This window comes from Mustela nigripes, chromosome 2, assembly GCF_022355385.1.
Source record: "Mustela nigripes isolate SB6536 chromosome 2, MUSNIG.SB6536, whole genome shotgun sequence".
Taxonomy (NCBI): domain Eukaryota; kingdom Metazoa; phylum Chordata; class Mammalia; order Carnivora; family Mustelidae; genus Mustela; species Mustela nigripes.
The window spans coordinates 216,137,231-216,164,859 of record NC_081558.1 but is presented as its reverse complement, the minus strand read 5'-3'; the positions used below and the strand labels follow the sequence as shown (position 1 = coordinate 216,164,859).

General features: G+C 52.0%; 1 protein-coding gene across 3 annotated transcripts in view; it reads right to left on the bottom strand.

Moving 5' to 3' along the window:
* The window catches only part of UBASH3A (ubiquitin associated and SH3 domain containing A), a 42,955-nt gene extending 19,415 nt beyond the window's left edge, over window positions 1–23,540 (bottom strand). For all 3 annotated transcript variants that reach the window (XM_059392406.1, XM_059392405.1, XM_059392407.1), the window contains exons 1-8: window positions 23,399–23,540; window positions 21,343–21,396; window positions 18,809–18,995; window positions 15,913–16,111; window positions 12,474–12,643; window positions 11,670–11,878; window positions 4,457–4,583; window positions 16–115 (exon numbers count right to left, since the gene is read on the bottom strand). In XM_059392406.1, coding sequence (XP_059248389.1) covers window positions 16–115; window positions 4,457–4,583; window positions 11,670–11,878; window positions 12,474–12,643; window positions 15,913–16,111; window positions 18,809–18,995; window positions 21,343–21,396; window positions 23,399–23,511 — 1,159 coding nt within the window. In that variant the 5' untranslated portion in view covers window positions 23,512–23,540. The remainder of the gene's footprint in view (window positions 1–15; window positions 116–4,456; window positions 4,584–11,669; window positions 11,879–12,473; window positions 12,644–15,912; window positions 16,112–18,808; window positions 18,996–21,342; window positions 21,397–23,398) is intronic.
* Between the last annotated feature and the right edge of the window lie 4,089 nt (window positions 23,541–27,629).

The following is a 27,629-nucleotide window of genomic DNA, read 5'->3' as shown; positions in this document are numbered from 1 at the left end:
CAGGATGCTACCTACCATCTGGAGTGGAGCACTGCTGTAGCCACGACTTCCCGAAGATTTGGTCTACTCTCTCCCCATGGCGCACCACCAAAACACTCCTTCTCGCTATTGTGGCCTGAGATGATGGAAGGAAAGACACATGCATTTTTACATCTGCATTCTTAGACTTTCTCAGTGGGCACCTCTCCCTGCCATCCCACGGTGGCCGAGAAAATGGACCTCTTTCTTCCTGCCTCAGTGGCTACAGCCCATTTCACCAAAATCATTGCAATGAAAGAAGGTTAGGAATTGCAGGTAGAAACCTCTTCAATTTCTAGCAACTTTTTATTTCCTGGGCATTATAACACTACCAAGGAGATGAAAAGCAGTAGGAACAGCCCATACCATACAGAGCACGTCCACTTTCCTACCTTTCCATGTCTTCCAAGTCCTTACTCCTGTCCTAGTCCTTCTGGGCAGCTGTAACAGGACGCCACAGCCTGGGGGCTCATAACCAACAGACATCTCTTTCTAACAGTTCTGAAGCCTGGAAATCTGAGATCAGGGTGCCTACATGCTTGGGCGAGGGCCCTCTTCTGGGCCAACTTCTTGTTGGGGCCTCACAGGGTAGAAGGGGCAAGGGAGTCCGTGGGGTCCCTTTCAGAAGGGCACTAACCCCATCATGGAGGTTCCACCCTCCTGACCAACCCACCTCTCCGAGCCCCCACCTCCTAATGCTAGTACATTGGTGCTTGGGATTTCAACATGAATTTTGGGGGGGGACACAAACACTCAGACCAGAGCATCCCTCCATAGTTACTTCTTAGGACATTTTTTATATCCACACATTATCATATAATAGATATTACATATTTTCTTTCTATATAGATACTATTGTTAGTGTCCTGGGGGCCCAGCATACTGGCAACATGCCTGTCAGAACTCGGGAGTCACAGACTCCCCAGTAAGGGAGCTTCGGCTCTCACGGGTACCAAGGGACAAACATGGAAAGACGAGTCATAGAAGAGGTTGGGATACAGAACTGACAGTATGTGCCATGGGAGGTGGGCTGGGGGGACTTCAGGTTGGACATGGAACTTGGTCATCCCTGGAGCCAAGGTCACTAAGACGGACAGGCCAAGGTCACCGGCATGGATGGGTTCCGGTAACCAGGGATGGCTGGACCAACCTCATCAGGGACGGCTGGAAGGGGCATCTGGGTAGGAGGCAGCTCTAGCTGCCGGTCTGCTCGCCCCTGCCCAGCTCCTTCTCCCTAAGTAGAGCCTTCGCTCCCTCTCCCTGTCTTTGGCCTCTACAGCTCTTTGAGGCTGGGCTTAGCGTGAAAGTGAAGAGCTGGGACTTTGTGTGTTTTTGCTACTGGGCGGCGTAAGGAAGGGAGGTGGTAAGACGTGGCCTTCCTCAGCGTGGAGTCCCTCGTGAGCCCCAGCCCCGCTCTGACTCCCCTAAAATCTAGAGGGGAAAATGCAGATACGTTGACTCCCAGGTCCCTGTGGGGGCAGCAAGACCTCCGGACTCAGCCAGTGCTCCTGACCATTCCCTTTCGGGTTTGATTCTGCTCACGGGGCGGAGCCAGGAGGGCCCTGAGCTCGTTGGCAGGTGGGACCTGAAGTGGGACCATGTGTTGGGAAGCAGCGGGGAAATGCTGAGAAGGAGGTGGGCACCAAGGTCGCCCGCCTCCCAGGGTTTGTTGGGCCAGCATCCCAGGTAGCTCCTGCCAGACCCTCCCGTCTCTTGAGGAGTCCACAGCCCTCTAGGCGATGTAGACGGTCTGACTGCACTCGGATGTGTGCACGAAAATATGTGTGAGCCTGTGGAAACTTCCAAATCTCCACGTGCAGATTCTTGGTGCCTTGGGGCCAGTTCTCCGCAATGGACACAGGATCAAGGCAAAGGAAAGATTATGACGGTGTCTTCCTACAGTGTGCAGCTCGGCGGTGCTGGGGACGAATGCCCCTTGATGGACAGAGCCCCAAAGGGAAGTTTGCCTCATTGTCTTGCAGTCGTGAAGGGCGGCTGATGCCTATGGGCGCCAGGTTGCCTTTCCCCAGGGGAATGAATTTTACCATAGCTTAGCCCCTGCCCCTGTCAAGGGCTGACCTGCAGGCAGATTGCAGGACACACGTGGGCTCCCAGTTTGAATCTGCTTCCTCACGATTTCCATTGTCAGTACTGATGCATCGGGTGGAGGTTCTGAACTTAGAGCATTCTCTTCCGCAAGGAGCTGAGAGCATTTGAACTTTGAAATGCAGAGCTTTGAGATAGGACTATTGAGATAAAAGGCAAGGTCCTCGGGGACTGGAAAAGCCTCACTCCTGGGGCCTCGGGGACACCAGGACCGCATTGCCTCTTTAAATGTGAGAGGTCCCAGGGCTCCTGTAGCAAAGCATCACCACCTGGGACTTCAAGCAAAAGCCATGCAGTCATGGAGTTTGGAGGCTAGGATTCCAAAATCATGGTGTCAGCAGGGCCGCTGCCTCTGAGCTTTGAGGGAGAGATCCTTCCTGTCTCTCTCCGCTCCTGAGGCCCCAGCAGTCCTTGACCTTGGCTGAGACACTCCAGCCTGCCCCGACACTCACGGGGCCTCCTCCTCTGTGTGTCCGTGGTCTCTCCTCTTCCGGGTGGATCAGACACCGTGCTTGTCTCTCCTAGGGGCAGCTGTGATTGGATTTAGGGCACATGGGGTATTCCCCATCAAGACCGTTAGCTCAGCCTTTGGGCAAAGATGCTTCTTCCTCATAAGAGAACACTCACAGGTTCCAGGAACCGGGGCCTCCTATTTTGGGGGGCCAGTTTTCAGCCCACTAGTGTCTGCGTATTGAAGCTGGTACCACAATCTTTTTTTCCTCTACGTGGAAGGGTGAGCTCAGACCAGGCGAGAAGGGCCGGCCTCCGGGAGGATCTGTGAGGTTTTCACCCATTTAAAGTTGCAGTGAGTTCGGATGTAGGCCGAGCTATGAGCTGACCCTTCCATCGCGGCTTCCCGTCCTCCATCTGGAAAGGGGGGCATGGCCTCAGGGAACCCCATCCCAGTCCGTGCCTGCTCTCCTGCACCCCACTAAGGGGCCCAGTCCGGCCTCTGCTGTGCCTTCCAGAGTCTGGGCAGTCTGGACCGGGAAGCCCTGTTTTTGTTTGTCTCTGGCTTCTGCCTGGCAGCCGCTCGGCCTGGGGTGTTCCCTCCAACTGAAGACCTGTCTGACGGGGACGCTCTGTGGCCTTCCTGGGGTCAGCGTCTGGTGCTCAGCCCTTGTCTGGACCCAGCACACCCCAGCCTGGAGGGCGGATGGCTTCTTGGGGAAGGAGGGTGAGTTTTGGATTTAGGGCGATTGGATCATGAGTTCTGATTAGGGTGTTCAGTAGGTCATTCTGTGATTCACCCAATGAGACTTGCAAGCCAGGCCCTGAGCCAGGGGCCGAGGACACAGGGATGAGCCAGACATCGTGGCCCTGCCCTCTGCGGAGGGACAGACTCTCAGCACCGAGGGCCTGGCCTGCGGTGGGTACCTGGCCCCATGTGATCCTCCCAAACAACAAAGTTCCGGGATGCTTAGGTGCCTGATTATCCCCTGCAAGCTTCCTACCCTCCATGGGTCTCAGTCTTCAGTCCGTGAAATGGGGACTAACATCTCCCATGCAGTTGGAGGTGGCTATGCTGAAATCTTCATGTGCTGTGGGGGCACGGGACCCAGGGCGTGGAGGGACCCCTTCGGAAACGACGTGGTCAGAGAGGCATCTCCCCTGAGGTGGGAAGGGGTCACGGGCTAGTTGCAGGAGTTGCCCTGCCCCCCTGGGGGTTCCTGTGTAAGGAGCCGGAAGGCCAGGCTGCCCACCACCCAGATGGCGCCAGGGACACCATGTCACTTGTTTGCTTTGGGGGAGGGGCTGTCTGCTTCATGGAGGCCCTGCAGGTAGCCTTTCCTCCTGGACATGCCCCACACAGGTGGAAGGGCTCATGTGTCCCTGCTGTGCCCCAGAGCCTGGCCATGTGGCTGCCTGCCTTCCGAGTTACCAAGGACCAGCCCCCTTTTCTCCCCCAGTACTGACTTGAAAGACCCCCATCTTTGGTGCCCTGGGGCAGGTGACTTCTTCAGGGCCACACAGCGTGCTGATGAAACAATTGGCATAAGAGTCTGGGATTCTGGGCAGGGCTGTGTCCCAAATATTCCCTGCCCCTTGTTCTGGCACCATGACCCACTGAGTTATAGACATGTGCTGTGTGTTCCTGCGACATCCAGAAGGCTGCCTTCAGGAGCTCACAACCTGGCTCACGGTATGGGGGGGTCCACGCCTCTGCCCCGGGGTGGATGGAGCAGCACGGCCAATGTCTCTGCACTACAGAGCAGAGTGTGTTGCAGAGACATCTGGGTCTGTAGGTGTACCGAGGGGCCAAGACTACCATGGAGTTAATAGAAAGTGTGGCTTCCCTTCGCTCATCTTATAAAACAGAGAATTCTGTCACCTGTAAAGCTTGGATGCTGCTGATGTCCCTTGATGTCTGTGAGGGGTGGGGTTCCCCGTTTCGCCGGCTGCTGGCCTCACCGTCCTTTCTGGACATCAGGTCCATGGCCAGGCTGAAGGTGTAAGTCCTGCGGGAGAAGAAACAAGTATGCTCTTGCCATGAAGACACAGGGAGGCAGCTGTCTGCATCTGGTCATGCATGTGCGTGGGGACGTGCATGACAGGATGGGCAGGGAAGGTCAAGCATGAAACACAACCGGGTGTTCAAAGAGCCCAGGGCTCAGCACATAACAAATCCCGAGTAAATCCCCTTGTGGGCTGAACTGCGTCCCCTCGACATTTACAGTCCTGACCCCCCTCATCTCAGAGTGACTCTATTGGAAACAGGGTTTTTAAATAAGGTAAAATGAGGCCAGGTAGGGTAGCCCAATTCTATTTTATAAGAGGAGACAAGGAAGTATGGAGAAACACCAAGGATGCTGGCCCAGAGGAAAGACCATGAAGAGGCATCAGGAAGGTGGCCGTCTATACGCCAAGGAGAGAGGCCTCTGGAGACCCGCCCTGCCCACACCCTGACCTTGGACTTGCAGCCTGCGACTGTGAGAGGAGAGATGTCTGTTGTTTAAGCCCCCAGGCTGGCGGATGTGGCATGTGGCCCAGGCAAACCAGGGCACATATCTACATAGATTCACCTTCTAAAATAGCAAAGGTGTGAAGATAGGTGTGGCAGGGACACAGGGATGGGAAACACATAGGAAAGGAGTGGGTGATTTAGGAGGATGGTGGGTAAAACAGGGCCTGAGAAGTTGTGGGTGATGAGGAAATTGCCACTTGTCCAAGGAACCAAGAAAGATGCCATGAGGTGGGCACACATTTAGGGGACTTGGGGGGACGGAGGGAGAAGATGACAGCTAAGCAGAGTCACGTGAACTCCGGGACATGAGGGGCATCGAGTGTGTCTGGAAGGAATGGGGGAAGGGCCAGAAGAGGAGAGTGAACGGTCACTTACATCCTCTAAGAATAAGCAAATGGCCAAGTTCCCCAGGGGAACTTATAAAGGGGAGACATCTTTATAAATTCTATTTAAAAATAATCTACAATCAACACCCAAAACACAAATAATCCAATGAAAAATGGGCAGAAGACATGAACAGACATTTCTTCAAAGAAGATATCCAGATGGCCAACAGACACATGAAAAGATGTTCAACATCACTCATCATCAGGGGAATGCAAATCCAAACTACAATGAGATACCGCCTCACACTTGTCAAGACGGCTAAAATCAAACACAAGAAACAAGTGTTGATGAGGGTGTAGAGAAAGGGGAACCCTTGTGCACTGTCGGTGGGAATGCAAACTGCTGTAGCCAGTCTGGAGAACAGTATGGAGGCTCCTCAAGAAGTTAAAAATTAAACTACCCTACCATCCAGCAATTATACTACTAAATATTTAACCAAAGGATACAAAAATTCTGATTCAAAGGGCCCATGCACCCTGATGGTTATAGCAGAAGTATTTACAGTAGCCAAGATATGGAAACAACCCAAGTGTCCATCAGCTGATGAATGGATAAAGAAGATGTGGTATTTATACACAGTGGAATATTACTCAGTCATAAAAAAGAACAAAATTTTGCCATTTCCAATGACATGGGTGGAGCTACAGAGTATTATTCTGAATGAAATAATCATTTGGAGAAAGACAAATACCGTATAATCTCAGGCATGTGTGGAATTTAAGAAACAAAACAAAGAAGCAAGAGGAAAAGAAAGACAGACAGAGACAGAGAGAAACCAAGAAACAAACTCTTAACTACAGAGAAGAAACCCATGGTCACCAAAGGGGAAGTGGGTAAGAGGATGGGTTAAGTGGGGGATGGGGATTAAAGAGTACAGTTACCATGTTAAAAAATACATAAAAAACTTAAAATCTACATCAGAACAGACAAAAAGAGCAGTAATTAGAAAGGGAAACAAAAAAGGGTTTATGTTTCTGTTTGTTTTTAAGATAAGCATGTGTTTGTTTGCTGGTGGGAATGATGAGAGAGAGTCTTGGGAATGGTAGGTGGTGCTGGCATGGTGCCCTAGCAGGGCCTGGGATGCTCAGAGGGATGGGGTGTGGGCCATGGTGGCTTGGCACCCCTGGGCAGGAGCTCAGACTGCATAGCACAGTCTGATGGGGGAGAAAGGCATGTGGGCCTAAGCTGCATGTGGGCGGCCTGGTGGCCAGAGCTGGTGGATATTCTTCTGACTGTTCACCTGCCACAGTGGCCAGAAGTGGAGAATCCAGTAGGTGGCCTCTTGGTGAAGTGAAAACTTCAGAGACAAATCTGCTGGAGGACAGAAGTGCCCGGCCACAGCTGACATGGCTACAGAGGAACTGCGGGGGGAGGTAACGGGCTCACGCGCACCGGGGTGGTTGGGAAGGATGCACTGCTCTCCCTCCTGTGTTCTGAAGAGCATGGTTTCCTCTTGCTCTTCCAACTAGAGTCTGCTGCATGGTTTTCTACACCCAGAAGCCTTACATTCTAAGCACTTAATAGTCACTATTAAACATCGATTGCCAGGTGTCTGACGAAGACTCCTTCTGCTGCTTCCATGCTTTCAGTGCTCTCCTCAGTCCAGAAATCAGAAGTAAATTCACTTGAAGTGCCTTTTACTTTATATGATTTTCTGTTTCCATTTAATTCTTGGCTTGGAGTTCTGCGTGTGAGGGGAGACCACATAAAATACCATTCATTTTATACCCATTTCTCTTTCTGATGCTCCAGCAGCTGTGAACAGGCCCGGTCTCTGCTCTGGTACATGTTCTGCTCCATGGATCTGCTTTTCCTCCTTCCCTCAAACCAGGACTCAATCCTCAGTTTATAACAGGTTTTTAATATGTGTGAAGTAAATATCTCTTCTCATCATGTTTATTTTTCAACATTTTCTCAGTTCTTCTTCCATTTATTTTGCCAGATATGCTTTTCAAACATTCAGGGAAGTTCCAGCAAATGATCCTGTTGAGATTATTCCTGGAATTTCATTAAATCTGAAGATACAGTGAATCCAGGAGGAAGTGATACATTCCCAATTCGTCTTCCTCAACCATGAATGTGGTGTGAGTCTACATCTTCCCTCCGTGTGGGAATGTTAGTGTTTCTCCCATAGATACTTCTATATCTTGGATTCTCCTGAACCACTGCTAGTCCCGATGCGTCCATGCTGAGACCTGACCAGGGCCAGAGCCTGGGGTTCCTCAGGAGTGTTTGCCCCGCACCCCAGCCTCTGGCCACCAGCCTTCCACTGCCACCTCCACCTCTACCACTGCCACCTCCACCTCCACCACCACCACCTCATGCCCCAGACCATTTGTGCCCATGTGGTGAATTTGGTGAACGCATTCTCTAACTGTCTGCAGGTTGTACCTTCTCTAGTCAGGTTGTCGCCTTCCCCCATGTTGTGCTGGAAACTCCCCATACCGAGATCTAGCTCACGTGGATTTCCTTTGCTCACATACTCTCAGCGTCCGAGGCCAGGTCCCGAGAGCTGCAGGGCTCTGGGAACTCTGGCGTCCACGTCCAAACCATTGACATCTCCCTCCTCCCGGAGCAGAGCCCCATTTACAGTCTCCTGTTGTCGAAGGAAACGTCGGTGGGTTTCCTCTTCCTGAGGATGAGGCGGGTGGCTACCCTGCTCAAGCCTCGCTGTGCACACAACAGAGCCTCCTTATCTATAAATAGCATCTGTGAAAACTACAGTTGGAGAGAAAACCAAATTGTTTTTTTGCTTGTCTTTCAAATGAAATAAAATCAAGATTACAATGAGAGGAGAAAGGAAAGAACTTAACATTTAACTATTTTTCATTTTTTCTCAGGAGAACAACTTAAGGGTCCACTTACAACACAGAGTAGATGGATTCAAATTCTCCCTGGCTTTTAGAAGGGGTGTAGCTACCGTCTATGGGGTTTTACAGACCACATCCCTGGATTCCTGGGCAAACATAAGATGGCAACAGAGACCGGCCGGCTGATCCAGTAGACATCTATTGTCTCCATTCGAGTTCAAGTTCTGAGATCCAGGCTTGGACAGGGCTGGCTCCTCTGGAGGTCCCTCTAATGGGTGGTGTGTGGACACCATCCTCTCCCTGGGTGCTCATGTGGTTTCCCTCTGTGCGTGTCTGTGAGCTGATCTCCTATCATCAGGACATGGGTCAGACTGCCTGGGGGCCCCTCTAGTGACCTCATTCTTCCTTAATCCCCTCCATAGAGACCCCATCTCTACAGTCACATTCTGGGGTGCTGGCGACCAGGACTTCAACACAGGAATCTGTGGCAGATCGAATATTCAGCCTCTGACAGCATCTTTTTACAACTGAGTTACTCACCACCAACTCACTCTGTGGTTTTGGAAATTACTAGATGGGTGTGGCTTCAGTGTTGAAAGTCTTCTCAGCTTGGCCAGAAGACAGACTGTTCTCTAAGCTGTAACACACATGGCCTCTCCACTCTTTGTTCTAGATCATGCTACATGTGTTCTTCTATGTGGAGCATTGAAAGCCACGAAGATTCATGAAGACACGCCCCCCCCCCCCCCCGTACACTGCTGGTCACCTCTCATCCTCTTCAAGGTCACGGACAGATTTTGGGGTGTGATTTTGTCATGTAGTGAATCCAAAGTCTCCCAGAACCATTGCAAAAAGGCTGAAGTTGAGTTGGAGGTGGGCTGATGGTCGACGGAGGTCACAGCACCCGAGTGGAACAGCACGGCTACAAGCTCAGAGATGTCCCCTCTGGTCTTCCACACCTGGGATGGCTGTGATCATTTCGTGGAAACCGTGTCCCTTTCTGCATCAGGTGTGGGAAGGCGGTCCCCACCCGGCCTGCATGATGTGTGCAACCCCAGCCCTGGATTGTCTGACTTCTCCTGTTTATTCTCTTTGACCTGATGTCCTCACAGTCTTTTCCTTAAATTTGAAATGAGGTGAATCTATATTTTGAATAAGTAATGAATATATAAGGCTCAAATATTGACAAATCATGGACCGCAGAGAACAGTCTCCTTTCCAAGTCCTCTTCCACTCCCGGACCCTGCCCCCCGCCTCCCCGGGCACACTGTTGGAAGTTTCTAGAGATGCTCCTTTCCAGGGAACTTTAAGGGACAGGCATGCATATAAATACACATCACACACATACACGTACAGTCGATTGTGTTCCAGTTCCCCCTTCCCTCCAATAGTCCTGTGCTCACCATGGTGTTCTGTAACCTGTCTTGGATTTTTTTCATATCAGCACATAAATTACTTCCTCGTGACTGTTTTTAAACACGGGCGAGTACCCCGTTGTATGGATGTATCCTCACTTATTTCCCTAATACATCATTTCATAATTTCTTGATCTCTTTTACAGACCTTTTAGGTCATGGTGGGAAGCGTACACACACCTTTCCCTGGCCATCCAATCAATCCCTAAGCTGCTTGCTGCTGAGCAAGTCCTTAAAGTCCCAGCCAGTGATTATGTTAATCCCAAGGTTATCTCCTGTGGCCTGACTTATCCAGTTGGAAGGTCTTTCAAACAGGCTTAGGGCTTCCCTGACCTCCGAGTTTCCAAGTAGCTGGTGTGTCTGCATCTGCTCTCCTGTCTGCCTGGGGAGTCCCTCCCGACTGTCACGCGGAGACAAGCTCTTCTACCATCATGGTTCCTCCCACTGGGTCCCTCCCTCCCTCCCTCCCCTCTTGTCCCCACTGTCACACACGCACTTCCTTGTAACAAATCCTCGAATGGATGCATATACACGTGGTGTGTAACATACACATGTCTCACCATATAAGTAACATGACATGAACGGAAACTAGTGTATTACTAAGAAATCATTTTTGTATATTAACTATAAAATAGTATGTATTTTAGAAATGTATTCATATTATATATGTATCTATATGTATTAAATATGTACAATAATATATATAAATTTGTACATATATTATATATATATATTATTGTACATATTTAATACATATAGATACATATATAATATGAATACATTTCTAAAATACATACTATTTTATATATATATATATAAAATATACCATATATATATATATATATATATATATATATATATATATAAATTACTATTCTGCTGTTCTGCCTCTCTGAGTAAACCTTAACTGGCCCTGAGTCTGGTATCAGGCATGGGGTGTTGCTGGGACAAATCCCTAAAACATGGGAGCCATTCTGGGACTGAGCAGCGGGTGGAGGTGGGGAGAATTTTGAGACGCTTGATACAGGAACTGGCTTGGACAGACTGTTGGAGGTAACATGGGTGCTGGGGAGAATACACTGCAGGGAGTCGGAGGAAGCGGGAGCCTTACCATATAGTGGGGAGAACTTTAGTGAGAATGTAGGCGGAAAGCAGAACCTTTCAGCAGTGAGGCTGGGCGTGGGGCTAGGAATGTTTCCAAGCACAGCGCTAAAGGCATGGCCTGTTTTCCTCTTGTTGCTCATAGTAACACATGTGAGAAAATGGAACAAAAGGAACCAGAACCTGGTGGTTCTGAGCACACTCAGCCTCTCCAGACGACGCTAAAAAGCTCAAGTGAAGCGATTCTCCAGCTGAACTTGAAGAAGCGAACCACCAGGAGCCCTGTGGCTTCTGGGAAACGAGTTCTGCCTACACCACGGGAAGGGGAGGGCCCTGAGCTTAGATGAGACCCCAGCCCTGGCCCAGACCTGACTGCAGCCTTGTGAGACCCGGAGCTAAGCCATGCCCAGACTCCTGATGCATGAAAACTAGGAGAAAACGAACGTGTGTTGCTTTAGCTGGGAAGTGCACAGTCATCTGCCATAGACTGACGGAAAACCAGCCACGCATCTTAGCGCTTTACAGCCGACACATCGAGCAGAACGATAAATAAAGCCAAGTTTAGGATCTCTGTGATCTCTTATGTCCATAATAAGGAGGTGACTTTTATAGTCATTTGGGGATTATGATCTCAGAAGCCAAATAGAGTAATTCATGTTTTCCAAACATGACCTGCAGAAAACCGTGAATCGGCCAAAATAGTAACTGTTTACCTGCAGGGGTAATGTTGCCAGCTTGGAGAAGGCAATTTTTACCAGAGATGGAATGTTCCAGAAGCATACAGATATGGCAGCCCGTGTTTTGGGAGGGACGGTCTCCGACACTAACCCGGAGAGAGACGTTGGGGCCGCCGCAGGCAGCACTCACCTGTGCTTAACCCAGGTGTCTGACTCGCCGGCTGGCTCCGTGTAGTTCTCGGGCAGGAAGCCCTGGCAGCCCGTCCGCTGGGAGATCCCAATCACCCAGCCCTCGCTGGCCTCCTCCTGCTGAGTGGGGTCCACGAAGATGTAGTCGCCGGGGCTTAGCGTCAGCTCGTCCACGTTCTGAGGTTTGTACTGGAAGAGGGCCCTGAGGGTCTGCAAAAGACCAAGGGCTTTCCCGTCAGGAACTGGAAGGCACACCAAGGCTTTCGATGACAGATCAAACCTATACTAGAAGGTGGCACAGAATTCTTGGGTAGGTTCGGACATGCATTCTGGTGTCTGTCTGTCTGTCTATCATCTCTCTGTCTCATATCACTATCTACTGATCTCTAATAGGAAAGAGCCCAGAGCATAATTCGACTTTCACATCTGCCTTCCTCGGCAGGATTACTTGTAGCTTCTCACCCAACAGAGAACACGCTGGATTCACTCACGCTAATTCCCTGGGTCTGAACTGGAGCACTGCCTCTCTCCGTGTCAGCCACTCAACTTGGGGTCTTGCAATGATATAAAAGAATGCAAGTTCCACATTGCACAAAAGGGGACATGATTAAGAAAAAAAAAAAAAAAAAAGGAAGACAAAAACAATGGATGGTTTCCCTTTTCCTGAAATCCCTCCAGAGGAGGGCTCCCGGGGGTCAGTGTTCTGCTGGCTTCACCGGCCACTTGTTCCACAGAGGATCTAGCCCGAGAGGACTGGCCGACCGAGGCTGCTCTGGCCGAGGCCCCCAGGCCGGGGTTCGCTCACCTGGTAGTGCACAAAGCGCATATCTCGGGAGTAGAGCGCGGCGGTCCACTGGCAGCTGTGACCCGGGTGGATGGCTCTGGCCAGCTCCTCCAGCGTCCTCTGGTGGTGGGGGTAGAACTTGTGGGCCAAGGTCAGATGCAGCTGCTTGGTGCAAGGCTTCACAGTGCAGTCTGGGAGGTCGGGCAAACACAAGGGTGGTGAGCGCTTTAACCCACACCGTGGCACTGCCTTTCCACGGTGCCACGCACCCACGCGGGCCAAGCACCCAGGACTGCTGGTGCAAAGCCTTTCCGCATGATGCTTCCTGCCTCTGCCCACTCCCTCCCCCGGCACGGGGGCTTTCTTGGTAAGGCAAGGACCACCCCCCCCACCTCATGTGCCATCTGCTGAGTTTAGCTTACAGAGGGCATGGCTGGGGACTGCGGATCTGACAAGGGGCAGGGAAGGGGTAGAGATATGGGTTGGGGGGTGTTTGGAGCCTGGGGATTTGCCGTCTCGTTGCCCAAACAGTTGACCAAAGCAGACACAGAGAACAGCGTCTCCTTCATTCCCCACGATGGGCACCTTACGCAGCGGCCTGGCCCGACAGGCTGGTGCTGCAGCTCAGTGGGGTTTGGTTCGGCTGCGGAATCTCAGCAAGAAAACATCACAGGCCACTCAGCTGTGTCGAACGTGGCAGGATCGCTACGGCTTCTGTCCCTTTGGCGAAGCAGGAAGCCCTCGGAGTAGCCAGCCCCGGGTCATTTTGGGGGCCCCAGCTCCTCCCCGCGACCCAAGGGCCCTGATGTCGCCCAGGATCTGCTTTTAGCCGTGCCACAAAGGACTTTACGTTCCAGGGAGGCAGAGACCGACGGAGCACGCAGACTTGGAATCGGGTAGACGGATGGTGGGTGACCCTGGGAGCATCCTGGCCCGACTCAGCTTTCGTTCTGACAGCGACAGTTTGGGGATAGGGACCACCCCCGGCTGGGGCTGCCCTGAAACCAGTCTCTTCATGCCCGTCTCTGGGAGTCTTTTAGTAAATACTGGTCCCCTGGAGCCCCTCTCCTGGGCAACACACACAGCAGACAGGCTCTGATCTCCCCTGGAAAATGTCACGGCTGTTGCCATCGCTTCCTGGACCCAGACCCGGTGGCCCCGCCGATGCCTCCCACCCACTACATGAGCCTTTAGCGGCAAATGAGAAACCGTTGGGGAGAGAAGCCAAGATTGAGGTCGTGGGTGGGTGGTGGGGAAATTCGTCCCTGAGGTGTTTCAGCACCGCGGGGAGGATGGCCTTGCCACGTGAGTCACGTGGCCTGGGAGAGACCCACGCTTGTCCTCCGAGTGATCCGTGAACCACGCATGACTTCCGAATGGGGCCTTGTCTGGTCTGCTCTCTGCAGGCCCTGCCTGTGGGGGCATTTCGCCGGCGACGGCGCGGTGGCAGGGAGAACACACTTGCCTTCGAGGGAGGCAGGACACGCTGGAGGGGACGGTGGCTCCCCACCCCGCGGGGTCCCGCCCTGGGCACAGGTGTGGAGGGCCTGGGCAAGAGACGGGGCCATTGCAGCCACTCCGTGGGAGCGCAGGGCGGGTCAGCAGGAGCCCAGTTGGGCCGAGCGAGACAGGGCTGGACCCATGTTCCAGCTCTGACCCCTGCTTAGGGGACATGGTCCCCTGGGCCTGTTTTCACAAATGGCCGCGGGCTGCGGGGTTTGAACCAACAGAAACATGTTCTTTCACAGCCTGGAGACCAGAAGTCCGAAACCCAGGGGTGGGCAGCCCTGCCTTCCTTCTGAAGGCTCTGGGCAGGGTCCCTCCTGCCGCGTCGGGTTCCCAGGGCTCCTGGAGCTCCTTGGCTTGTGGCCGCGTCCTCACATCTCTGCCTCCCTTGCCCACGGCCTCCTCCCGCGTCTCTGGGTGTCCTGTCCTCTCTTAGAGGGACACCAGTCACTGAATGGGGGGCCTACCTGAGTCTAGTCTGGCCTCTTCTTAACTAATGACATCTGCAGAGACCCCGTTGCCCAATAAAATCCTTCTCTATGGTTCTGGGGGGAGGGGAACTTTAGGGTCCCTTTCACTCCATGACAGTGACCTTGGGCAGGCTACTCTTCATAGGCCTCCGTCTCTTCACTTTTAAAATGGGGCCCATGAGACCTCTGTTGGGGGGGGGGGTGTGAGGCATCAAGAGAGGTGGTGGTGGGGCACCTGGGTGGCTCAGTGGGTTAAAACCTCTGCCTTCGGCTCAGGTCATGATCCCAGGGTCCTGGGATCCAGCCCCGCATCGGGCTCTCTGCTTAACAGGGAGCCTGCTTCCTCCTCTCTCTCTGCCTGCCTCTCTGCCTACTTGCGACCTCTGTCTGTCAAATAAATAAATAAAAATAAAATCTTAAAAAAAAAAAAAAAAGAGAGGTGCTGTGCCCGCTCCGTGGCCAGGGGCCGACAGGACACGAGGAGACCACGTTGTCCTTTGCAAGCAAGGAGATTAAAGAGCCACCGCTCGACTCTTGCCCATATAAAGGACGCAGATCTGCAAAGACGCAGGCTAAGCCGATTATCACCCAGGAAGTAGGACCCCAGAGGCCAGAGGCCAGCCTCCTAGCTGAAAGCCGGGGTTCAGTGACCTCCCGATGTGGCTGGATCCCTGACCAGGCGCATCTGAGATCGGGGCCGCTGGACTCCTGCAGAGGGCAGTGCGGGGTCTCCCTGCCAGGGTCCCTGGAGTCACAGCCCTGCGTGCCTTCCCCGTGCCAGGACCGATGGGGAAGGGCCACAGGAACAGGCTTGATGCTGGAAGGGTCAGAGCCCTCACCAATTTGCAGGGAAGGAAGAGCGGGTCGTGGAGCTGATGAGGCTCAGGAAGGCCCGGCGCCGACCAGAGACCCGGGAGGAAGTCCGGAGTCCCTCCCACCGACCCCAGCTGGAGCCCATCTCCAGACCAGCGCAGGTGCTGGGGGGAAGGGAGATTTGCAGACGCTCAGAGGGAGTCCAGACGATCCTTCCCCAAGAGGCCAACCAGAGAAGAGTGTGCTCCTTCCTAAGACATCAACAAAACCCAGCTAGGACTTGGTTTTAGACACAGCGCTGACCCCAGGAGGGGATCTGCCCAAGGTGGGCCTAGGGCTGGGGAGCCCCCGTCCCCCAACATGGGCCTGTAATCCACGGCCTTCACGTGGCCACTCAACATCCCCTCCTGGGACCATTTCCCCGGGCAGCTGGAACGTGCCAAGTGCTCCGAGAAACCACATCGATGCAAACAAAGGTATTCCCACTTAGAGAAGAAAGGGACTGCGGGTCCTCGGGGTCTGCTCTCTGAAGTAAGTAAGGAGCAGCCCGCACCCCGCCCCGCCCCGCGCAGCCAACCCACCGTACCCCAGGAGCAAGCCTGGCCCCAGACACAGAGCGGTCACTCCCTATTAACTGTGCCCTTCCTGTGCAACTGGCCAGGACCGCCTACCTGCCAAGACAGAGGCTTCCGTGGCGAACGTTAGGGCGAGTTCCCGGATGACGTCTGCGGGGCCGTCGTTCACGAAGAAGCCCAGATAGCTGACGGAAGAGTGCAGGACCAGAGGGAGCACCGCGGGGAAGGAACCCAGGATCCTGTCCCCAGCTCTCTTCAGAGCCTCATACAGACACTCGACCTTGTGGTCTTCGCACTGAGGGAGAGGAGACAGAGTGTGTTTTCTCGCCTCTTGTTAGAAGGTCAACTATGAACTTGGTTAAGAAAAATCGTGCACCCCACCGAGCCTATTTCTGGGGGCGATGCTGGGCTCAGTGCTCTCGCCACGTTACGGACTGGGGTTATGGATTTGTTCAATCACCTGGTCCTCAGTTTCTTAGAGATGGCGGGTAAAATTCCTTTCGGAATGGAATATCTTAAGTGTCTGGGTTGGAAGCCCGTTGTCACCGTCGCTACCTCCCGTCCCTCCATGTCATGTCAACTCAACCCACAGTTGTGGTCAGCGTTGCATCATGCGGCTTCTGGAGGTTTCCCGTAGACTCCGAGGCAGCCGTGCTCATGCACTGCCCAGAGCTCATAGTGAGGAGGACGGTGGCCAAAGTCCCTGGCATGTGGCCACCATCCCACAGTGACCAAGCCAGTCACTGCCCCTGATGTGGTTTCCTTGGAAGTGGGCCAAGCCCCCAGGCCCCCTGCTGGCCCGCTGTCCTTCTCGGAGCCACCCGGTCCCCCTCCCCTCTCCTGCCTGTCCCTTTCTTCTTTGCCATTCACAGGTGTTTCTCCCAAATAAACCTCTTGCCCTTCTAATTCCACCTTGGGGTCTGCTTCTTGGGGGGCCGTGACTAACACAGGCTCCGACCCAGTCTCCCCACTGCCCCCCGTTCCCTGCACAACTTCTGCCTGACCATGTTGCCTAATGCCATGCCTCGCTCCGCCCCGAGGCAGCAGGTGCTCCCCTGTGGCCTGCAGAGGGCTGTCTACACTGCTCAGCCTGCCTGCCAGGGCCGTGGACACCGTTGGCGCCCTCGGTGCTCTTCCCCACTCACACCCTCTCGCCCTCCTGGTTCCGGGGCTCAGCGCTGCCCAAGCCACTTCCTGGGCTTGAAGACCTTCCTCCGTGGGGAAGAGCCACGTGGCCACACGGGACCATGGTGAAACCACGGCGAAACCCAGACCCTTCCCCCGCCGGCCCCCTGCCCCTCCCCACAGGAAATCAGCCCGAGCTCTGCTCTTCTCGGCAGCGGGCTCCCTCCAAATTTCTCACAGCCCCTTTCCTCCTCCGCGGACCCAACCGCGTTATGGTTTCAAGATGTATTATGTGCATTAATATGCATAGAGTGTAATATGCATTTTTATGTCCCCTTCTGACCAGCACCTCACTCCGTTCGTCCATCTCTCTCATCTTTGTGGCCCTTGCGGGGCCTGGGAAAGTGCGTGACCCCGCGAGGCGTAACCGTGAAGAAGTCACTGTCCGTCCCGCTTGCGTCTCTGGGTCTCCGGGAAGCCGTCTGGAAGCCCAGAGTCGTACAAGCAGAGCTGCGGCGGGACATCAGCCCGCGAGGCTGAACGCTGTCCTTTCATGGCCCAGAGGGAGACCCTCGGTCCCTCGGCTGCTCTCCTGCCAGAGAAGGGGCTCAGCCAGCCCAGGTTGGGGGTCGGCAGGGCGGCTGACACAGGAGAAGGAAGGGGCATGCGTGTGTATCTAAGTCTGTGTCTCTGTGTGTCACGTAGTGCGTGTGTCTCTGAGTGTCTGTGGACATGTGCGTGCTGGGCACGCGTCCCCGGGGGTTGGGAAGAGGAGCTGGCAGGCCAGCCGGACCCCTGGCTGCCGTGATGAAGCGCGCCCGTTTCTAAGGTTACTTTTGTCACCGGCTGGACGGCCTTCCTTTCCCTGACGAGCTACCCAGGACATGCCGGGAAGGAGTCTGACTGTCACAAACGCTGTCACTGGCAAAGGAAGGGGACCTACTCACGCCGGTTTGCCCGAGACTTTCCTGGTTTTGGCTCCAGAAGTTCTGTGCCTTGGGACCCCCCTCCCCGCAGACGGGGATGGCGCACAGGCTCCCGGGGCACCTGCTGGGAAGGTCTCCAGCAGAGGCTTGTAGCCCCCTTCCCAAGCATGCTGTGGAGTTGGGGACGGGGCGTCTTCGGGTCCTGCTGGGCCCCCTGAAATGGGGGAAGCTGCTGACAGCCGAGGGGGCCGGCCACGGAGTGTCCCCACGTTCGCCCCGTGGGAGGCCGCAGAGGAGGTGGCTGCCTGTCCCTCCCTGCCTCCCTCCCTGGGCTGCCTGCTTCTTCTCTTCTGAGCGGGCCCAGGTCCTCCTCACCTTCCCTGGACCCTGTGAGGCTGCCTGTTTGACTGACTTCTCGACCAGGGCTGGTCCCTGAAGCAGGGAAGAGTCCCGTGTTTGTGACCTTTGGGACGGGCCAGCAGCACCATTCTTCAGGTCACACATCTCCGAAACACCTGCTCTGAAGCACTGTGCTAGGCTCGGGGTACAAAGAGGAGGAATCTACCTTCTCTTGAGGGATTCAGTCTCGTATGGGGTGCAGGGTAGCACCAGACACATTGTCACAGCACGTAGTGCCACTAGAGACACAAACAACACGATGGTGGGTGCACAGAGGGCGGCCCCTTCTGCCTGGGGAGCAGGGCAAGACTCAACAGAGGGAGGGGCTAAGTGAGCGGGGCTTTGAGGAATGCGTAGGAGTTGCCTAGATGAGAAGAGTGAAGGGTGTCCCACACGAAGGGGCCAGCAGTGCGACAGCTGCGGGCCACCATGGAAATAGATCACGGGCTGCCCTCAGTGACTTCCAGCAGTGCCTAGATGTCGCAGGGGGCTGCCCCCAGCGGCGTGTTAAGGGGCATTGAAGGCACGTGGGGCCGACTCACCGTGAAGAAGTCACAAAGCGTTATGTGAGGGAAGACCTCGTGGGCTCGGTTCTTCGTGCACTGACGCTTGCTCTCCCTCCAGAACTCCTGCAGCTTTTCCAGCAGGGTTCCCGTGGGGCAGAGGAAGAGGGCGTACTCCTGGGGGATGGGGTCGTCCAGAGATGGGTCGTTGCGGTGACAACGTAGCCTGCAAGAGAGCAGGGAGCTCATGCCCGCTGCCGTGACGGCGGGACGATCGCCCCACGTGGGGAGCGTGGCCACTCAGTGCCAGCCACGTCCACGCCACACAAACTCATCGCCAGCCCCTCTCGGCGAGGCTCAGTGCGCCCAGGGCTGGTGTGGCCGCAGAGTGGCGCCAGGTCCCCTCACCCCTGGCTCTGCCCCACATTGGTCTGATTCCCGGCCAAAGACCAAGACTGAGAGAAGTTGGCCTGGTCTTCAGTCCTGGGGGCCAGAAAACTTGTAGAAAACATTCACGTTTGGTGGTGTAAAAGTCAACACCACCAAACCCCCCACCAAAACACAACTGGACAAAATGTAGGTGGCTATTCTATACTTTCTTTGAATGCAGACGGTTATTTTAAGGACAAGGAGAGATGATACACAACCCCAAATTCGAGTTCATTCTCACCGATACAGAAACAAGAGTTAAGACAACCACGAGGCGACGTTTCCTCATTTGCCAAATTAACACATTTTTGAAGGGAAGAAGGTTCTGCTCCACGTGTCTAAGGGGCAGTGGGTCTGTGGAACGTCTGTAAAAATCAGACCGTCAGGCCACACCCAGAGCCTTCAAAGGCCCACCCCATCTGAGCTGACAATTCTACTTCCAGAAACTTCTCCGAAGGGGAAAGCAAGTCACACGGCCCATGCGAGGTATTTCATGTTGGGATTATTCATCAGGAGTCACGGTTTTAAAGAATTTCTCGTGATGCAGAGAAAGGCCCGAGGCGCAATATTGAGTTCAGGGGGCGGGGCGTGGCCCCTGGGGGAACAGGCGCCAGGCACCCACGGGGTCGCCTTAGGAGCAAAACACCAACGGGGGCGCTCCGCCCCCTGTCCTGCGCCAATGCTTCCTTCAGTGTTCACTTTTCCTTCCAGAAACTTAAGTAACCCACATGGAGAGAACATGCGCGTGTGTATTTTATGATCCTAAGCGACGGTTTACATTATTCTGCGGGTCGCGTTGTGTGTAGTCCGCACCGTGTTATTGTGGTTGATCCCTGTCCGGGGGCGGGCGCAGGGTCCGGTGTGTCAGGAAGACCCTTCCGAGGGCCGTGCGCGCTCGTCACGCCGGTGGTGTCTCCCTCTTCCGTTCCACTCCCGGACACCTACGCCGGCTTCTCGGTGAACAGTTTCATTTCACAGTAATCAAGACCTTTGTTCATGCTTCTTGGGCCCTTTCTATGTTCCCAAGGCGAGGACCTGGACACGGATGTGAACCTGGACGTGGACATGGACGTGGAAGTCCCCGGTGGGCGGCAACGCTGGCGCACCCGCAGACCGCAGCCAGGACAAGGAGAGACCCGCCCTTCTGCTCACCTACGTGCACCCTTGAAGCTGCCGTTCATTTTTAATGGTATCTGAAATGGCACTTCCCGGGTTAGCGAAGGTCGGCCCACTCCGGTAGAGCCTGGGGACCCCACTGTCTCCCCAAGTCTCAGTGGGACTTGCGGTCCTCTTGGCTGAGCTGCAACTTGCAGGAAGTCACCATGCCCTTGAGGCAGTCGGTTTTGTTTGAAATTCAAATTTAGAGTTAGCCCAGCCCAGAGGATCCTGGGTGTTTCCCTTTGACTGGCAAAGGGGTTACATCATTTGTCCTTGGTGTAGAATTTTTGGGGGACAAAGAGGGTTCCCAGTGAGGACGTACTGGCCCGTCAGAGACCCACTGTCCGTATTTGCCATCCTGCTCTGGGAGGGCACCCAGCTAGCTGAGACCTGGTTTTTACTGCGATTTTCCAGAACAGAGCGTGAGGGGACTTCCCGCCTTGGGGCAGAATGAGAGCATCATGGCACATTGCGTCGGGGCCGGGAGCTAGAGAAAACAGCACCTATTCTCCCAGAGCAGAAAGCCGAGGCCTGAAGCAGTGGGCGGCTTTCCGAGTGCGTAACTGGTTGGCGGCAGAGCCTCCTGGAACCCCGAGTTCCTCCCCCGGGCCTCACTCCCTGGCCCCTGATGCCTCAGGGGGCATCCAGACCAGCAGCAATCTCTCTCCCCATCCGGGGTGGCCGGAGACGGGGCTCTATTCCGTATTCTCCCTACTCAACAGATCACGTGGATGTCTTTCTTCTTTGATCGTCCCATTTGGGTAAACTTGGATTTTAAGGTGAAGAAAGGCTTGTTCAAATTTCAATCTCTCTCCACCGTTTGCCATTTTAAACGCTGATTCTTTTCTCCTTTTCTCTGGCTCTGGGTGGATACGCAGGGACTCCGTCCCTGGCTGCCTGGCGTGTGCGGGGCACTTCCCCGGGTCCACCCAACAGAGCTTTCAAAGCCAAGTACGCAGCAGGTCTGGGGAGACAGCCCTACTCACCAATCACATGCCTCCTCCACTGTCTTTCTTCCCGTAGCTGCCAACGCCTTCAGCCTGCAGGAGACGAGAGGAACATTCAGAGATCTGCCTTCTGTTCTTGGGGGAAGCAGGGGAGAGGCAGGGGAGGCCCTGCAGCACAGGGGACCTTTGGGGGGCCCCCATGAGGGCCAGGACGGCTGGACTTGGCAGCTGGATGCCCTGCCCGGGCCTCCGTCTCCGTGTGGCATCACTGTGGTTTCTGAAAACGCACACCTGCTCATTCCTCCCCGCTCAGGCGCTCCCGCCTTCAGTTCTGGGCACCGGCTCCAACCGTGCCGGCAATCCTGCCTCCTTGGCCAGCCCCCGCCCCCCGCCCCGAAGCCAGGTCAACCCACTCTCGGGTCCAGAAGGTGGCCGTGAGGGGCCGCATCCCCGGCTCCTGGCTTGCACACGCACCTCCATGACAAAAGGCAGCCATGTGCTGACACACCCCAGAGAAACAGCACGGACTCCCCCAAGCTTGGCTCAGACGTCCTTCCTCCGGGGTAACTTCCCCAAACCTGCCAGGGAGGTGGACGGGGAAGCCCATGCTGTCTCCCCACTGCACATCCGGGCACCGTGGTTCATCTCTACAGACCTGTGTCTGTTTGTCCCTCCACCAGCCCGCACGGTCCCTGAGGCCCAGCGGAGCTGCGCCCATCACGGTCACCCAGGACGCACACACGCTGAATTAAGTTTCGCTGAATGGGACCAATTGGACAGGACGGACGCCGGCTCACTAAGGCAGCTCGCTCGGGAACGGAGCCCGGAAGTCTCTGGAGTCAACGAGCAAAGCAACATGGCAAGGCCCCATGCTGCTGCTGGTGGACACGGACGGCGATGACCTTGGTTTCATTTCGAGGGATTCTGAGTTTGCCTCCAGCTTCAGTAGCATAGTAAAGCATGGGCTTTAGAGGGGCCGAGAGGGGGGTCCTGCCTTCCCCAACTGCCTGTGCTCTTGGGCCTCCATGTCCCCGGCTGCACCCGAGGGAAGGTGCCCGGGTGGGGTGGCTCATGGTTCCATGGCTTATGTCAAAGATCCGTGGTTTATCATTAGTATGAAGGTGACAAGTTTCTGATTTAGGTTAGAAAAGCAAGGAGTATAGCTCCCAAGTGATTTTGGCCAATTTGCTCAGGTTTTGTTTTAATGTTTAAGGAGCCTTTGGTCCCTCCGCAATCCAAAGTTACTTACAGGTACCTTTTTTTTTTTTTTTTTTTTTAGAATTTATTTATTCCTTTGGCAGAGAGACAGAGGGAGCACAAACAGGGGGAGTGGCAGAGAGAGGGAGAAGTAGGACCCCCGTGGCGCAGGGAGTCCGGTCCCAGGACCCCAGGATCATGACCTGAGCTGAACACTAGATGCGTAGTCTAGTGCCTCTTAACGGGTCTTCTGATGCATTTCCCCGTGTGGAATAAGCCTGTAAAAACTTAGTACCCCAGGCCCTTATCATAGCTCATTGCTTTTAGGGACTTCTCTCTCTGACAGGGTGGCTCTTAAGGTTGAAATGTTCCATGTGGGGACCTTCTCCTTGGGTAAGCAGCATCGAGCCAGTGCTGTTCCCTCACTTTCTAACCATCTCTTTCACTGATCAGACATTGAAGAGATTTTCCCCTGTAGATGAAGGTTGCCCTGCACCGCTTAGAAATACATCCTTGTTGGGGGTTCTCTCAAGAGCCCCCTTCAATGGAGAGTCAGAAACACTTGTAGTGTCATCTCAGAGAGGGCACGACTAGGCCCACACTCCTCCAAACCCGGAAAAATGGAGGTGTCCCAGTAATACATGACTCCCAATTTTTTTTACATTTCAGGGTCCTTTGACCTGCCAGCCAGCAGAGCTTGTCTGTAAAGATCCAGATCATGTCGTTTAGAAGAAGCAGAAAAGGGCCCTATTTTGAGACAGTATCTCGCCCTGCAAGGTGCACTCCTTGGGCAGGAAGCAAGCACTCTGAGCTCCCGGCAGTTGTGCTACAACGGGCAGAAGGGTTGGGGGCCTAGGACACACCCCCAGGGGCCTGCGGGCCCGGGGACAGTACTCACGCAGTATGTGCCGGGAAGCCCATTCCCAGGAGGGGGTCCAAGAGTGAGGCAGTGCTGCGGCCCTTGTGCTTGTTGGAGACCTTGGCGTAGAGCTGAGTCTCCGCGGCTGCCATCTCTTCCTGCCTGCGGACAGCAATGAATAGATAAAGCCAGAGAGAGTGAGACAGGCAAGGCTTCCTGAGAGTGTAAAGAAAAACCTCAAGCCCTTTTGATCTTTCTGACAATAGCTAATATCCTGTTTGCATGAGATGTTGGTTTTTCAGAATTCTCTTTGCAGGGTGCTGGGGTATGGCATCCCCCACCCCCGTTCCCACATGGGGTTTGCGTTCCAGAGCTCCAACACGCTTACCAGAAGAGCAAAAGTTGGAGAGATCGACAGGACTACATTTTGACAAGGCCGTGGAACACTTGGAGCTCTTAGGCATTGTCCCAGCATTTTGGAAAACGTTTGGACAGTTCCTCGTACAGTTCCACATATATTGGCTCTGCAACAAATCTACAAATTTAGCTATCTACCAAGGGGAGGTAAAAAGGCGGGACCGCATGAAGATTTTATGTGAACGTCCACGATGGCTTTATTCACAGTAGACCCAAACTAGAAGGAATCCAGACATCCATCCACTGCTGAATGCACCTTCGGTCCACGAGTAACACTTGTCAATAGCAACAACACACTTCTGTCTCGTGAGAGAACAGGATGAATTCCAGACAACATTGTTTTGATTTAAAGAAGCCAGATTCAAGATCATATATACTGTATGATTCTACTTAAATGAAACAGGAAACAGATAAGGGGTTGCCCAAGGCGAGGGTCTGAGAGAGTTTTGGGGTGATGGAAATGTCCTCTATCCTGATAAGGATGTACTGTAGGTCTTCAAGACCGACGGGACCAAACCCTCAGATTGGGTGTGTAAATTAAACCTCAATAAAATTTATATTACAAAGGAAAGAGAAGGAATACTAAGAACATAAAAACAGCATGCTGATCTTCAACAAACATAGGCCTGCTGGGGTTGTGGGGGATTATGTTGAATCTATGGGTCAGTTTTAACAATATTGATTCTTCCCTTCCATGAATATGGTATATCTCTCTATTTACTTTCTCTTAGTCGTGTTTTGTGGCTTCAGGGTCTTGTACTTCCATCACCAAATTTATTCCTATGTGTTGCTGTAGTTTAAAAAAATTCCTATTTCCATTTGTTGTCAGAATATAGAAATATTATTGATTCTCATATATTGACATCACATCCAACAGTTTGGCCAAGATCACTTATTAATTCTAATATTTTGTAGATTCTTTTTGATTTTTAAGTACTTAGTTAGTTTTCATCTTCAAAAAATGCCAATTTCCCCCTTCCTTTTTAATATTTATCAACTTTTTTTTCCTCTCCATGCCATATCACTGTGGCAAAGATCTCCAGTGACAGGCTGAGTATAAGTTTAGTGTAGGTACCCCTTATTATATTAAATAATTTTTTTTACTACTAATTCACTGAGATTTTTTTTAAAAAAACTCGTTAAAATGGGTACTGAATTTTATCAAAAGCTTTTTCTGCATCTTTTGAGATGATCATGTTGTTTTTCTTCTTTATTCAGCGAATGAGGTAGCTTATTCCAATTGAACTTGGAATGTTAAATCAACCTTGGTTTCTAAGATAAAGCTTTGATCATGTTATCCTGTGTAGATATTAATCAATCTATTAATACTTCATTTAGAATTTTTGGCATCTGTGCTTGTTAATTAGCATGGCCTGTTCTTTTCCATTCTTATAATTTCCTTGTCAGGTTTTGGTGGCAATAGAGTGATCAACTCATTCCGATAATCCGAAGAGTTCCTGGTCACAACACTGAAAGTTCCTATTCTAGGAAACCCCATCTCAGTCCCTAGCAAATGAGGAGAGTTGGTCGCCCTAAGGGTCAGTGTTACTCTGGCCTCACACATGAGTTGGGAAATATTTCCTCTTTCCTGATACTCTGAGTTTTTGTAAGACGGGTGTAACGTCTTAAATGTTTGAAAAGATGTATCAGTAAAGTCATCTGGGCCTAGAATTTTTTTAAGAAAGGTTTAAATTATGGATTTAATTTTTTAAATAGATACAAGAATATTCTTCTTGCATTGGTTTCATTAAGTTGTTTTTCAAGGAACTTGATCATTTTATCCAAGTTGTTAAATTTCCTGGAATAGAGTTATCAGATTTTCTTTCAATTCTGTTGTGTAATTCTCTGTGTAGATGTCTTCCAATATGAGTTAGATTATTCTGAAGTATTTGATCATTTTCAATGTCACTGTAAATTGTTTTTTTTTTTCAATTTCATACTCATACTCTTTGTTGCTGGTGATTCAAAATACTATTGATTTCACATTGTTTTAATTTAATTTACATCCAAATGTCTTGTTGGGCTTACATATTAATTCCAGTAACCAATCTCTAGAATTTAAAAAATATTCTATGTACAAAAGGAGTTGTGTCGATGAATAATACACTTATTTCTTCCTTACCAGTACGTATTCTTTACTTTTAAAATTTCTTTTTATTTCTCTTTTTCCTTTCTAGTTTTCTTTTTTTAATTTATTTTTTATTTATTTTCAGCGTCACAGTATTCATTATTTTTGCACCACACCCAGTGCTCCATGCAATCCGTGCCCTCTCTAATACCCACCACCTGGTACCCCGACCTCCCGCCCCCGCCCCTTCAAACCCCTCAGATTGTTTTTCAGAGTCCATAGTCTCATGGTTCCTCCCCTTCCAATTTCCCCCGACTCCCTTCTCCTCTCTTTTTTCCCTTTTCTTATCTTCTTTTTTTCTCTTCCTCCTCTTCTTTATTCTTCCTTCTTTCTCCTTCTTCTTCCTCTTCCTTTTCCTCTTCTTCTTTTATTGCACTGGCTCGGACCCCAGTTGTGGAGTAGATATGGTATCTTTCTGGACAGTGCATCTCCCTGTATTCTGCATTTCAGAGGAAAATCGTTCAATATTTTATCTTTAAACATAAGTTAATTATGTTTTTTAATATCCTTCTTCTTTGAGGAATTAAAAAGATGAAATAATTTCATAACAAATAGCTCAAATTTGAAAGTCTCAAAGCAGAAAAAGCCTGTGACCAGAAAAAAAAAAAAAAAAAGTAGATTTGGGGTCTGGAATATAGCCTCCACTCAAACATATTTTTCTTTTCTCAATAGTAAATCACTTTCTGAGCAATTATCTTTATAACATATTAAAATACAAATTTCTCTCTCTCTCTTTTTAAAATTTTATTTATGTAAGCCAGGAAATGACCAATCCAGCCTCATCACTTTTCCTTAGCTTGAAAAGTTATCTTCCAAGACGAGTAGTGGAAAGACAAAACCTTCTTGATGGACACGTCTCGGGGCCAACTCCCAAAGCTTCCTTCTCTCACCAATGGGATCCAGGTGGAGACTGAGGGGGGCTGGGTAGCTTGGTTGGTTGAGTGTCCCCTTCAGCTCAGGTCATGTTCCCAGGGTCCTGGGGTGGAACCCAACATCAGCCTCTTTCACTCCCTGCCCCTTACTCTGCTCATATTCTCTCTCCTTCTCTCTCGAATTAAAAAAATAAATAAATAAAAAGGTGGAAACTGATACAATGCTTGGAACTCAAGCTGTGTGCCAATGGTTACAAAATCTTCACAGCTCCTAGGGGACCCCTAGGGGTTCCCCTCCCCTTCTCGTACCTCCAAACCAAGACCACGCAAGACACCACCTTGGTGAATGCCAGTTCTAGGTATGATGATTTCTCTTTCCTTAAAGTTGTGTTTTGAGATTGATGAAATCAACTTGTAGGTGAGCTTTCTGAGAGCTCCTACATGGTCATAGAAGTTCAGCCATCATCATGGGTCAACTCCCTGCTCTACCTTAGCAAACTGACCTCATTTGACACATATCCAAGATGTTAACCTGTTAATGTATTAATACGACATATGTGAATTCATGATTGTTTCTGGTTTTCTACCTGTCTACTCAGTATTGTTCCATCACCTTAGTTTATGACCAGCTCAACCGTGCGCCTGGAGCCTCATCACACACTCATCCCTGTGCCAGACGCCATGAGTGTACATTCTAGACTGTCCTCTGAGAGTGATATTCCATTGGCACATTGCTTACAGCACTCCAGTGAAAACAGAGAAAGAATTGAGTTCTAAGTCTCCTATCCCTGTCTTCGAGGGCAAATGTTTGTTCAAGGACTGGAGAGAGTCGTTAGCAAAGATGTGAAGGGGG